The 14,782-nt window shown below is 37.8% G+C and overlaps 1 protein-coding gene across 2 annotated transcripts in view; it reads right to left on the bottom strand.

The window, feature by feature from the left end:
- The window catches only part of tpk1 (thiamin pyrophosphokinase 1), a 101,311-nt gene that overhangs the window by 29,747 nt on the left and 56,782 nt on the right, over positions 1-14,782 (bottom strand). For both annotated transcript variants that reach the window (XM_036558007.1, XM_036558008.1), the window contains exons 7-8: positions 9,864-10,010; positions 4,725-4,833 (exon numbers count right to left, since the gene is read on the bottom strand). In XM_036558007.1, the coding sequence (XP_036413900.1) occupies positions 4,725-4,833; positions 9,864-10,010 (256 nt within the window). The remainder of the gene's footprint in view (positions 1-4,724; positions 4,834-9,863; positions 10,011-14,782) is intronic.

The following is a 14,782-nucleotide window of genomic DNA, read 5'->3' as shown; positions in this document are numbered from 1 at the left end:
AATGCACTCCCGGATGCCTAAAACATGGTTCCACGATAGATTTGAGAAGGTTTTGGCCTAAAATACATTTTTTAAAAGCCATTCATAGCACAGAGACACATGCCTGGTGTTATAAGGCAAAATGGTCCGCAAAGAAAGCCTGTTTTTTCAGATTTACCACAATTTTACCATCATCAACATTACATATAAAAGCAGAAAATCACTCTGAATAACTTAATTATACATCTAAGTGATAGAATTATGCAGACATACTAAAAAATCTGCAGACTTCCCTTTAAGGTAAGATTAAGATTTAAGAAAAAAGATAAAAGATTAAGATAAATATAGACAAATATTTGGTATTATATGCATGCTCTTACTTTTGGATGCTTTGGAAACTTAGCCCCACTGGCATAATTCATTTAAATTAATTTAAGCTTTATCTTATCTATACAGCTCTCATAAACACCCTCAATACCTGCTCTTATTCTATAGAAATTAGAGTCCACTTGCCGTGAAATACATTTAATCATGTATAAAGTGCCCAAGGCAGCATGATTGTAAATTGTATGGGTAATTATAAGTAGCATGATGGCAAATCACACGTTTATGTTTTATCCCATCCATTCATAATTTTATTCAAGTGGCAGGCAGCAGCAATATACTAATAAATCACACAATCAGACCACACAATTAACATACAATGCTAGATATGGTGACTGTTTTTCAGTCTATGGTTAAAATTCAGCTGTTTTCCTGCTTTAAATTTCATGATTCATTAGTGCTTTGATGAAATAAATGTAAAAATATGTTTTTTTCTGCCAAAACTACGTATTATTTGCAATTACAAAGACAGCGAAACATGCGATTAATTGTATTTTACATGCAAGTGGACACTACAATTGCTACAGAGCTGTGGAGGTAAGCTAAATCTTAAATGAGGCACTAAATTTCCAAAATCTCAATATATATTTACATAGCATTTAATAAACAGTTGAATATTGCAATAGAATCATATCAGGGCTCAAGCATTGTGATAATATCATACTGTGACTCAAGTTATCCTTACAATACTGTATCATGGGGTCCACAGCGACTTACTACATATAGTAAGAAATTTAGGATTTTTTATGTATAAACAGTTTAAATTCTAAATACACAAATCTAGCTGTACTGGTATAGTCTGTCAATATAAACAGTGTTTTTATTCTAAGCATGGTTGAGTAGTGTCCTTATCAGGTCTGAAGAGAATTCTCTGCTGCAGTAACCTTGTGCCACCTTTGCTCTGGTACACAAAGCATAGCAGTAGCAATGAGGAACAAACTGACAAACACAGCTTTCCTTCTCCTAAAATGTGTCCGACAAACCTGCAGTGTTTTCATGGTAGATCAGAAAATATCCAACATGTAAATATCACTGTATACCGTAGAATTGCGTCTAGTATGTTCTTCTGCATACTTTCTAAAAGGGGTGTAAACCTCTGACCACATGGTGACCTTTGTTCATCAAAATTGCGTAAAAAAAGAGCACAGATTTGGTTACCTTTAATGATGTACACACTACTTTGTGTCTGATTTAAGAAATTTTCATACGAGGTGGAAATAAGAAGATTTGAGCGCAAATGAACTAGTTTTGGTATGTGAAATCAAGCCCAGCCGAAAAGTACCTAATTTACATATAATTTACATGAAGCAGGCCTAATTCATGCAGATGCTTTGGTAGGGAGCCAATAAAATGACAGCATTCTGCAACTGTAGGTGGAGTTTAAGATGGAGCAGTGAGTGCACTGCTCCGCTACTGGCCAAAATTTACAACTCAAAAGGATAAAATTAGAAATAAAAACAAAATATCTTACATTTTTTAAGACAGTAGAATAATGTGATTGTGTAGTGTGATTATTTTTCTGAAATAACATGTTTAAATGCTATTATTCATTAGCTATTTTTGTATTGTTTATTTATTGGGTGGTGTCAGTAGTATAACACAATATAAAACAAGCATAGGGTAAAATGTCTTTAAATGGAATATGGTATAATTGTTTATATCAATGTGCATGTAAAATAAGTACATCCAATTTTGTAGATCCAGCCTCACTAGTATTGCACTATATAGGGTGGAACTATTTCGTTTACTCAATTGCAGTAAATTAATTCAGGCATTTTCTAATCATCAGCCTCAGTCAGTATTCACCAATCACATAAACATACCAACATTAGCTGCCTAAGTGAGCCATTTACATGAGTGATATGTTTTGAAAAGCATAGGGTCCATGACTGCAGTAACCTATAGTTTTCATTTAACATTTCTGCTGTATGGTGAGTGGCAGTGGGTAAAGTGTAGGGGTTTTTGTTTTTAGCTGTACAGAGTTGCTGTTTTTCTCCAACGAATGGAGAGAGTCTGCAAAATGTTCTTGTCATTGGTTCAGCAGCTGCCATTAACGTCATCTAACATTCTTATACATACATACATGCACTTTTACATATTTTCAGCTCATGTAGTGATCTACAGTGTTCACTAGAAATTATGAGTGCATTGTGGGATTTTAAAGAGCCCTCAAAATCACTCTAGAATTTAATTTTCTAATTCAGGCACTAAGAGAAAAAAAGATGATGAATGTATTAGTGCCCTTAAATACAAATGCAGTCATATGCAAAAGTTGGGGCAAATCACACGCACATTTGAATGCATAATTACTGGTAGTTAACTGAATTTAACATATTGGGGAAAGAAAGCAAACAAATCTAAATTCTAACATTAGCAGAAAAGTGCCATAATTAAGTGTGTTCTCTGTAGAGGATGTGTTAACTTATATTCACTTAGAAAATCAGCAAAATGTCATTTGACCAAGGGTGTTCAAAATTTATGCATACGACTGTAGGGACCCATTTTGGCCACAGCCTCAGATTTGACTCGATTCTATGATTTTAATTCAGAATTATTAAAAACACAAACTGTTTACACAGCAGTGGAATATAATAAAGACGACATACAATTTTGGTCTGAACCAAAACTCCATTTTGTTGGGTTTTTTTCCCTCCATGATTTGGAAATGCCCACTTACGTTTACATTGTGTCAAAACTTCATGACGAATGGACCAATAGAAATGGCCAAAAATACTGATTACTCAACCTCTCACTACTCCTGCTTATTATACTTACATTAAAAACTCACTCTCATTGACTCACTTATCATCCCACTTATCCTTCTGTGTCACGGGGGGTGCTGGAGGCTAGGCCAGCGTTCATTGGGCGGAAAGCAGGAAACACCCTGGACAGACCCCCAGCCGCCAGTTCACCACAGGGCAGACACACAGACATACACATTCATACACACACTCACACCTAGAGGCAATTTAGTATCGCAACTTGTGACTGAGTCTTTGGACTGTAGGAGGAAAACTGGAGCACCTGGAGGAAACCCACTCAGACACAGGGAGAACATGCAAACTCCACACAGAAAGAATCTTGGTTACCCTACATTAAAAGCTATGAATGTTTTTATTCTCTTGTGGAGTTACCATTTTGGAGATATGAGGTTTTGTTCCAGCAGCGATGATAAAAATATATACAATAGAGACAATAAAAACTTTTTTGGGTGGGGTACAATTAGAAAATGTTATAAAACAGCCCAGGAATCTTATTTTTGGCCAAAATATACACCTACGCTACAAAACACTACTATAATCCAGTACAATGGCTTTTCATGTTTTAAAATTGATGCAGTTGACTCACCACCTTCAGATCAATACATCATGAGGCATTTTTACATACCGACTTTCTCAGGTAATTCAGAACTGGATGTATGATAATAGTTTACTGATTAGGCCACCATGCCTGTGTTGAAGTCTCACAGAGCAACACTATTTGAGGTTCAAGTTCAAAGGTGATTAGCTCAGAGCATCCAAGATCAAGTCAATACTTTCACCTTGAGCGCAGACTACGAGCTGCCAAGTAAACAAAGCGCAGATCCTGTATCATCCACGGCTGCTACCTTTCTCTCCTTTTTTCCTGCCTAGGATTTTGTGATTTTTGCGAGAGGATCAGAGAGCCTAGCTCTGCCCCCCGGACACGTTCGAGTGATGTAAATTTCTCAACAGGACCAGCCTCCGCAATTTCTTCACGAAAAGCTTTCCCTGGGAATCCAGCAGAGATTATTCTAGGTGACAGCGCGTGTTAGCAGATCAAAGGCAGACACTCAAGCAACATTACTATTCTTTCTAATGTCTTCAGTCAACACGGCACGCTGGCACACCTTTAACATTTAACGCACGTAGGAGTCGGCCCACGACGTTACGATCTGACGTTAAAGTCATTGCTAACTTCATTTTTTAAAAATTCAGTTCAGCGCACGATTAGGAACACCTTAATTCTTCAATACAGTCACAGGAAGGATGTGAAGAAGAGCGGAATCATTACGAATCCGCCTTAATCTCTGGAAAATACGCTGGCCTGTGTTTTCTCTTATGCAATTTTAGTGCGTGAATTAAAAAAAGGCATGAAATTGAGTCAAAAGACTTGCCTTGATATGAGTTCTGTCTAAATCTAGGCAAAAAAACACCCCCAGTTGTTGAAGCATCATTGGCGGCTACCTTGAGATTTGAGCTGACAGAGGAGATGCATGTTTCTGAGGCTTATCTAGGCCACTGGCATGCAAATGGAGCGAAGAGGGAGGCGTCTGTGGCTCTGAGGGGCTCCAAAGAGACAGAGCAGAGTGAGTATGTGTGGCAAACAGGTGTTCAACTCACCCAGGTTCCATTTGAGCCCAGAGGTGGTGGTGACACAGGGGCCGCCCACCGGGACCAAACTGCACCAGCTGCCCTCCAGACCCGTATTCACACACAGTCGGTGTCTGCCCTGAAAGAGCAATCCAACAGCTCAACTTTAAAATACATATATTATACACCTATAATAACACAAAATGTACATCTTCATAATTTACATCTTCAAGGTGGACCAACAAGGTAGGTGTGTCAAAAAGAGTGGACAGTAAGTGAACACAGTGTTTAAAAACTCCAACACTGCTGTGTCTGATCCACTCGTACCAGCACAACACACACTAACGGACCACCACCACGCCAGTGCTGAGGACGATCCACCACACAAATAATACCTGCTCTGTGGTGGTCCTGTGGGGGTCCTTACCATTGAAGAACAGGGTAAAAGGAGGCTAACAAAGTAAGCAGAGAAACAGAAGGACTACAGTCTGTAATTAGTATTAGTATAAAGTATAAAGTGCTCTTATATGGTATGTGGAGCTGATAAAATGGACAATGAGTGTCAATACAAGAAGGTGTTCCTAATAAAGTACTTGGAGTGAATATATATATATATTAGCATATACATTTAACATTGAAAAAGATATGATAACTGATAACTCCTGCATTGCTGTAGAATGTCAGACTGTCATACTGTAACATTTCTGCTTCATGTCAATCATCGAACAGAAGTGTAAACCTCAGCTTCTTCACATCTCTTCTAGCGCCCCCCGAGCAGTGGCTAAATTAGCCATGCAGCACTGCATACCTGAGTGCTCCAGCATTCAACACAGCTGCAATGCAACACAGAGACTCCTCCACCTAACTGCCCCTCGAGCACTTTCAGCGCACTTCTCCGAATAACATTCAGCAAAGTTCAACTATGTGCTAATCCCAATTAACACATAGGTACACTGGCAACGAGACACTCACATATATGATGCTGAGAAGTTGTCAAGCTATTCTGAGATCCGAGTTAAAGTCTAATTACCACCTTTTATAATAGACCTTAACTACAAAGAGACACAGTTTAATACTCATTACTGAACTTGACACCCAACTTGAGAAGAAAAGGAGAATCGAAAAATGTTTCTGAAAATGTATTGACTACACATGCCTGAAGTAGATGTCAAATACTCAATACAATATGTGGACAAAAGTATTGGGACACCTACAGGAGCTAAATCCATAGGCATTAATATGGAGTTGGTCCTCTTCGCAGCTAAAACAGCTTCCACTCTTCTGGGAAGCTTATTCCAAAATTTTGGAGAGTGTCTGTGGGAATTTTTGCTCATTCATCCAGAAGAGCATTTGTGAGGTCAGACACTGATGTTGGACAAGAGGGCCTGGCTTGCAATCTCTGTTCTAGTTCATCCCAAAGGTGTTTGTTGTGGTTGAGGTCACGGCTCTGTGTGGGCCAGTGAAGCTCTTCCACACCAGTTGCTTTGTGCACTGGGGCACAGTCATGCTGGAACAGAAAAGGGTCTTCCTCAAAGTACTCCCACAAAGTTGAAAGTTCACAACCCCATAGCGTTAGCTCTCCTCCACCAAACTTTACAGTTGGCACAATTCAGTCAGAGAGGTAACGTTGTCCTGGCATTCACTAAACCCAGACTCATCCATCGAGCTGCTCCACTCACCAACCAATCAGCACTCAGCAGCAGCAATCCCAACTAATCAGCACGCAGTAGCAATAATGCCAACTAATCAGCACTCAGCAGTATTAATGCTAGCGTTCTATCGCTTGTGGGTGCCCTCTGGCATTTTGCAGTCATGTTTTTGATATAACGAGAGAAATAGGAAGTGGCCAGGCTACCCTTAAATCGGCTCTGGTGGTGCAGTATGCAGCTACCCGACAGACCGCCTGTTACAATACTGGTTTAAACAAACCCTCTTCCACATGGTCATGTCATTTCCCCCAGCGCCATCTTAAGAGCTGTTCTATTACTTTATTAGCTGAAGTGAAGTGTATTAGATGAGCCCTCGGAGGGGCCAAAGATCATGCAAACACCAACTTCAGCAACAGAACTTACCCAGAAATCATTGCGGCCTGACAAACTTGCCTTTTCAAGCCCCAAATAATGGCGGACAAAGCTGTTTATTAGCTATAGCTATCAACTACATAAAAATACTTAACATCTCAAAACTATGAAATTTGATTAGCTGGGCTTTAAGTTACAAACTACTCTATTAGTTATACATGACTGCTGACACAACTTCAGGCCTTACGAAGCAGGTCTGATGGAGGTTAGTGATCAAGAAGAAAGTGAGTGAAAATTGCTTAAGTTTTGATTAAAACTAATACTGAACTTGTAGAAATGTCTCCCTAATATATCCTCATTTGTGAGACTAAATGAAAGTTTAATTGAGAAAAGGTCATTTCTGCTGGTAATTTGTGCTGTGAAATGTCACCCATGCCCTTCTGTTACCAAGGTTTGTAAACATGTAAAGGCAACTACAGAACAAAATCACTTTCTGACTGCACCAACTGAGACTGTACCAAAGTGGTTTGATTGTAGAGAAACTTAGACTCAGACTTCTTTACAGTAGTGGTGATGGGAACCATGGGTTGTGATAACTACATTGCAATTATAACTATTTTATTTACTGAAGTTATTAACTTTTAACTGTTGCACTGTTCACTGAGTAATCTTTGACTGCAACCATACACTTGAAGATGGTTCTTAAGCAAAGGGAATGGTTCTATTTAGAACCATGAGTTCTATATGGAACAATTTCATGCTTAAAAGGTTCCTTGTATGGTGAAATGTTTCTTCAGGTTGATGGAGAATGTTTCATATATTTTTTTTTTTTAATGGTTCTCTCTAGCACCAAAAGAAACAATAGAAGAAACCTTTTTGGTGCCATGTAGAACTATTTTCAAAAACTATATAGAACCATATTGCACACATCTCCATAGAACTCAGGTCCTAACAGAACCATTCACTTTACTAAAGACCAACCATCTTTTTAAAGATTGTAGCATTTGCATTTTGTCTGCATGTTATAAAACCAATAAGCCACTCAGTGTCATGTGTTACAGCAATTTTGTAACACACAACCTCTTAGGACTCATCGTTTTAAAAATGTACTCAACTGATACTTATTCCTGTTGTCATCATTCAAATGGCTTCAAAAATGCATTCTGTAAAAGAAAACATAAAAGGCGGTGGATGCTTATAACAGAAACACAGTTCCTCCTACGTTCTAGTCCTTACACATCTTTATGAAGCCTTTCTCTGGTCTTGGCATCATCACACTACATTCCCTTTTTCTGATTTGCACCAGAACTATCAGAATCATGCTGAATCCAAAGTGTTGGGAAAGGTCATGACAGCATTTTCTCTCCCAGGCTCACATCTTTTCGAGTGGCATCATGGTGGCCTTGTGTTTGGGAAGGCTGTGTGCAGAAACATCTATTTAGAAAGCTTCATGCTGGCTGGCTTACAGAGATGGCCTGGCTTGAGCTGTCCGTGTCCTTCTCTCTGCACATCACTCAAAATCACACCATCAACAGTCTGAGCATGCAGCACAAAAGAGCCAACAGCACAGCTTTTGCACACAGAGTAGAACACACGTTTGTTTTAATATGTCGTCAGGACATTAAGTCATGCATATGTCTCATATATATTATACATATTTAAGTCTCTATATGTAATAATATGTGCCATATGTATTATATACAGTACTGTGCAAAAGTCAAAGACCACCCTTTGTTTATTTAATTGCCAGTCAAAATGGTTCATTTTTCAGCATCAAGGGAAAAAAGCACAATATATAGTCAACAGAATTACACCAAGGTCTTAACAACTAAATATAATACCACACTTTTCAGTATTTATTGTATCCACCTTCCTTGCAGCTTCCATTATTATCAGGAGACTCGCTTTCAGAAATCTGCAGGGATATTTTTCCACATCTCCAAAGTTCAGTCTTAGAAGTTGGTTGCATTTCCTGCTTCTCATGATCCAAATAATCCTAAATACAAATTTACACTCATTAATCCATAAAACTTTACTTCATATCTCAAATGTCCAGTTTCAGTAAATTAAACGGTGGGCTTTGACTTTTGTACAGTACTATTAATGTAAGTATCTATTTGTATTAATTGTAATGTAGCATTGATAATACTTGCATATTTGATAGTTATTTCTTGTGTCTTAATACGTTTTGGAACAAAATCATTTAAATAGTTTTACCATTTACACATTTTTATGAAGCACTTTAGAAAGTCAGGACTGTTTTGTTGCTCTTGTAGGCTGGCCCTTATTTAATGTGACTTTTCTTTTTCCAGTGTCAGGCCATTTTTTTGATCCTGAGAATGTATGAAAACAAAGGAAGACTTACAGAGATACAAGTGTCCATGTATGCTTTGGAAAGCCAAAAGACATGCAGATGGACATACAGTCAGGTATGTACTTTCAAAAAGAACTCCGTGTCCTAGCCTGGTTTTCTGCCTTTACATCCATGTTAGCTCCAGGCTGAATATAAAGTGGTCATTTTCTGGTATAAATTAACACAAAGCGTAACTGTTTCTAATTGCATCTCACAAAGGCTGCAAGAAGTCCCAGGGCACCAACATGTCCTGATTTACCAATTACTCCATTTCTTAAAAGAGGAAAAAAAGAGAAAAATAGGAGAACAAGAAGGGAACAACAGCAATTTAAAACGATGCAAAAGGGTCACAAAACTAAAACTTTTAAAACTGAACTCAGCTAAAACTTTTGACAACACTTCCAATGAAGTTAAAAAGGTCCCTAAATGTTAATTTGGGTATAAAATAACAGTTAGAATATATAGCTGAATATGTTTCAACCCCTTTCTTTGCACAAACAATCAAACAACCCTCCAAATGAAACAAAGCATTCTGAGCATCAGTGCTTTCCAAGACATGAATCAATATTAACTTGTAAAAAAATATTAATCAGTTTAATAATTGTTCAGCTACAAAGGTGATTATGAAGGAATCAGAGGTTTTGTGGAGCAGTTGACAAATGACGCATCACAAAAATACACAAATGAGAACAGAAAGAGAAAGAAAGAAACGGAGCGTTTCTCAGTATGGTGGTAATGTCTGGGACATCAATGTTAGTTATACAGCATTCTAATGACAGACTGTAAAATGATTACCTCGCGGAGTAGAAGGGCCAGAGAAGAACCCTGAATGACCACAATCGGGAGTACTGTCATCTTCTGGGCATGAAAAAGGGTCTCCACTGTAGCCATAATCTGATCAAACCGGCCTGCCAGACCACCGAGGGTGACTATGGTGTCCACCTGAGAAAAATGGATGAGTGAATGAAAAGTTCTCAGTAGTTCTTAAACTTTTTGAGCTTGACCTATCACCAGGGTTGGGATGTAAAGGACAACAAGCATGGGGAATACATACTCAGAATACAGAAAAAAGATAAAGTGTCTGCATTCAGTCCAAGTTACATTTTGTAAAGGCAGTATTCAGAATACAGTCACCTTTTCCATTTTTAGGAGAATACCTTAAGAATACTATCAAATTAATTAAAAAAAATATATATCATCTCTCAAAGAAACACCATCACTGCTTGTTAAGTTTAATTAACATGCCGCATGTAAAGACTCTAAAGAAGAACTCCTGTTAGCTCCCGCTAAAGCCTGAGTAGACTGATAAATCAATGTGATGAGGCTGTTATTAATCTGAGCGTTAGTAAACTCTTTTGAGGGGTGACTGACCTGAGTAGTGGACATGCTCATGAGTGATAAGCTTAGCTTTGTTGTATGGGACTTGTGCATGTGTTCCATGATAAGTTGATGATATATATAATTTACTTAACATCACATCACATAGCTACTCATTTTATAGCTAAATTTGCAAGATTTTGTTACTGGTTTATGGCGAATTGGGTCATGAAAGGGCAGTGGGATTATGGGAGCAGCAGTGGACTGAAGCAGGCGATGAGAGCCAAAATAACGTTGAGAATTTTGTAAAAGCAAGGAAAAGAGTGAAATAAAAAAATATGACATCAGAGTTTTTCCCATGTACTTTATTGATATGTATTCTAAAAAAATTCTGAATATGTTACAGTGCCGTAATTGGAGGGGTTCACACTAGACGTGTTTTTCCAGACCGAGGCGCCTTTTTTCTATTGTTTTCAATGGGAGAAATGTGTGCGCTGGGCACCTGCGCTCTGCATGGCTGTTTTTTGTGCTCTGGGCATCCTGAAGTAGCTAAGAGTGTTATTTTTCCTGTGCGGCCCATTCAGATTAAGCAGGGCCCTCAGTGACAGTTGTGTCAGTCGCTGATTACCCTGACCATTTGATTTCATGGATCAAAATTAGCACAACACAAATAAAATGTAGCTTTTTGTTTAGTTTAGCTTGGTTTTTACCTGCAACAACACACCTGTTATTTAACAGTAGATCATTTTATTAAAGGGCGAGTGACAGAACTTTCTGTCTATACATATCGAAAAAATAATTAGCTAGCACTCACTGACAGACAGTCAAAACACTACTGGGAGACATGCAGCCAGACGCATTTTTAAAAACATATACAGGAATTATGAGGCTCTATTTTGGGGCCCCTGCCACATCTCTTTCAACTCCACACATTCACAATAATAATTTCCAGGGGACAAAGATAATGCCATTTAACGCAATTTAAATTAACAGCCACATCCTTTTCTTCTGTCCTTGTTTGTCTTTAAAGCTTAAGTTTTCATTTTTGACTCGTATGGTTTGACAGCGTCTAGTTTCCAGAGGAAAAAAAAATATTTCTTAAGATTGTCTCAGAGAAATAAAGCAGATCTTCATATTATATTAATGAAGGATCACTGATTTCTGAACTGTTTCTCCTAAACCCCCCTTAAGAGAAAAGAGATTAACATCAGCATTTCACTGTGAGAAGTTCTGGTGATGAATGAGAATGAATGAGTTCTCCTTTTGCACTGACAGATGACAATGAGATCTTACATTTTTCTTATGGAAATATTATTTAGCTGAGACTGGGTTGAGATGAGTCAGACACTAAAAAGCTAAGACACATGACAATATGACAATATTTTGATCAAAGTGAGAAAATCTGAGGGTTATTTCTCAGGAGGTAAATTTCAGAAATGCTCTGAAACGCTTTCAAACTGGACTTAACCACGTCTAGGAGAAGTATCTGAGATCAAGAGGAGATCTCATTTAGAATATTTCTTTCCTCTGGGTTGGCTAAAGTTGTATTCTAATTGTTCACGGAGTCAGTATATAAATTAGGATTTAGAAGGTGGAGAACATCTTTCATAACAACAATATGGGAACAATATCACTTAGTTATTGCTCAGCATGGTTTTTATGGGAAGGTGGTTTCAATACCTAATTAAATCAGTTTCTCTATTAATTTAATTAGAATTAAGTGGTCAAGTTTTTCAGTATTCCTTGTTGTGCGTTTTGGTGAAACATAAACAACATAATTATACATGATATAGGCCTACTGTATATAGAAGATTTACCCTCAGTCGTAAACTCAGCAAGCTACCTATGTGCTTTGAATGATTTGGATATAATTATAAAAGCAAGAAAAACAACGGCAATAGCTTAGGCTACTTGGAAGTTGATAGTAGAGGACCAATTTATACAGGTTTAGCAGCAGGAAGGACTGAAAAAGTACATTTATGATGATGAACAGCTGTACAATGAGAGAAATGAGAATCCCCTCGCTAATTAATATAAACATATACACACAAAATGAAAGGGGGTGGCTGGAGTAGCTGTATACTAGTTGTCTGTCAGCGTGGTTTATCACATTGAATAGTTTGATTAATTTAATAAAGACTGAATGAGAAATCATTTCCACCTCCATCAAAGTACAGTACTGAAGCTCAGCTCCGTTTGATGTTCACATAAACCAAAGGTGCAGGAGCAATGCTCCATGTGCTCCAGCCCAGCATATCCCCTGTGATGCAGTATAAGACAAAGCGTGTAATTATCTTCAAGCCCTGGAAAATGTTTGTTGGTTGGGAGCTTGTCAACTACAAGGAACTTTTTCTGCTTCGGAGCTTTTGTTTTTGATTGCATGTTCAACACTGATGTCCTTTATTTAATTGCAACAAAGGCCTGTGCTTAAAAAGTAGCTTATTTATTTATTTATTATATTTATTATTTACGAGGGGAAAGTGTGAGGAAAGGACAGGAAAGTGTCGACGTAGCAAAAACGCAGTGATTATTACACTCGGCTCTGCTCGTCTGACTGATGCGCCCGTACCGTATCCCTGGGAGCTTTAAACTTTCAGTGTGACATGGAGCTGTTTAAAATTCAGGAACGATAATCAACACATCACACGCACCCCCTTCCCCCTCCCACCCCACAGGGCCGTTTAAAGAGCAAGTCATTATGAGCCGGTTGACACATAAATTGTACACATTACAGTGGTGGGGTAATTACACTGACGTTTAGAGGAAATTACTCAAAATGCGAAGTACAACTCGTGATATGAGCCCTCTAGGTTCCTTCTGAAACTAGCTGTCTGAAGTTTCCTTTTGACCTTCTTTAGAAAACCAAGGAGAACAGCCTCAGGTTAAGGTCTGAGGAAACATTTAGGGTTTCCAAGACATGCATAAAGCTTAGTCACAGACTAAAACGCAGCGCTCCTTTGTGAATTCCTTTGTAGTCTAGAATTAGGCTTATTCTGGGTCTGGGAAACTGGCCCGTAAAGATGCAAATGATAGATTACTCACAGATATTTGGCTATATTTTACAAAGACAACAATCTATATTGCTGTAAAGTGAAGTTACAGGTCACTTAAACCCTTAAAAGTCCCATTTATAATTGTATATTTATTATTTCTCTCTCATCGCTCAAACAAGCTGAGGAACTTTCAATCCATTCCAGATTTGAAGCAGAGCAGGAGATATTTTATTATGATTCAAATTTGATAAAGTCATTGTGCACACACTTTTCTCTGTGTAAACAAAAACATCAACTTCTGCCATGTTTGCCATTTTTTGACATCGCAACAAAAAGAAAAGAAGGTCAGAAAAGAAACTGCAGGCTTGAGTCTGTGAACTCAGAATGTCAGTACAACACACTCTGTTATGGCCTCTGGAAAACCTTCACCCAGAACTAGACAAATGTTCACAAGTTCATTGCAAAAAAATGAAATCCTGGCAGTAAGGCTGCATGATAAATAATTTTTTTATGATCCATGATAAACACATCTTCAAGAGCTGTGTTGACAGAACAGATCAAATTACCTCATACACACAGCGCCACCGTGCTCTACCAAATGTGAGATGAGTAACTTAACCATTCAGCTAAAGAGCCAATTACAAAACATACATATGTGCAGCTCAAAAACTACTCCATTCTGAACTACAACCATGTAAAACCACATTAAACATTACGATCGTTCTCACACCCAGTACAGTATTTTAGAAGTGTGAGGCTGTAATGGCTACTGTCACAACAAACATATTTAATAACTAAACAAAGAAAAATGCACTCATTTTTGTACATAATATATAAAGAATATGTGTTATGGTAACCTTTATAGAAAAGTTGTGGAGGCAATGCTGATGTTTCTCAACTTTTCAGTGCAGAAATCTGTTTGCAGTTCTGATGTAAGTAGCTGTTAATATTTCATTTTTTTTATTTTGCACAATAGTGAATAGTGTTTTTGTAATTTTGCTATTTGCTTAAAGAAGAGGTTAGATTTCTGTTTGCACATCTAAAAAAAAAAAAAGGTCTGGACTTGCATCACAACCAGTCAGAGGCACACTATCTAATAATAATTTTTCGCTTCTCATATCGTCATTGTGGTATCCAACAGCTTTATCAAACATCGCATTTTATGTCCATATAGTGCAGTTATACCTTATTTCTTATCCAATCTAGTCAATATATCCAATATTTCTCATTATGAAAATATTGTATAAATACAATAAGATTATTCAACCTGTGAGATGCAAAATTGGCTAAAATGATTTCACATTTGGAGTGCTGAGACACAGAGCCAGACGCAATATGTGTGTCAAAACACGTTTAAGTAACTGAGGCTGCACCTTCTCAGTGTATACTTGGAAGACGCAGGGT

Source organism: Colossoma macropomum, unplaced genomic scaffold (genome assembly GCF_904425465.1).
Source record: "Colossoma macropomum unplaced genomic scaffold, Colossoma_macropomum, whole genome shotgun sequence".
Taxonomy (NCBI): Eukaryota; Metazoa; Chordata; class Actinopteri; order Characiformes; family Serrasalmidae; genus Colossoma; species Colossoma macropomum.
The sequence above is the reverse complement of the archived record's forward strand: the minus strand, read 5'-3'. Positions and strand labels throughout refer to the sequence as shown.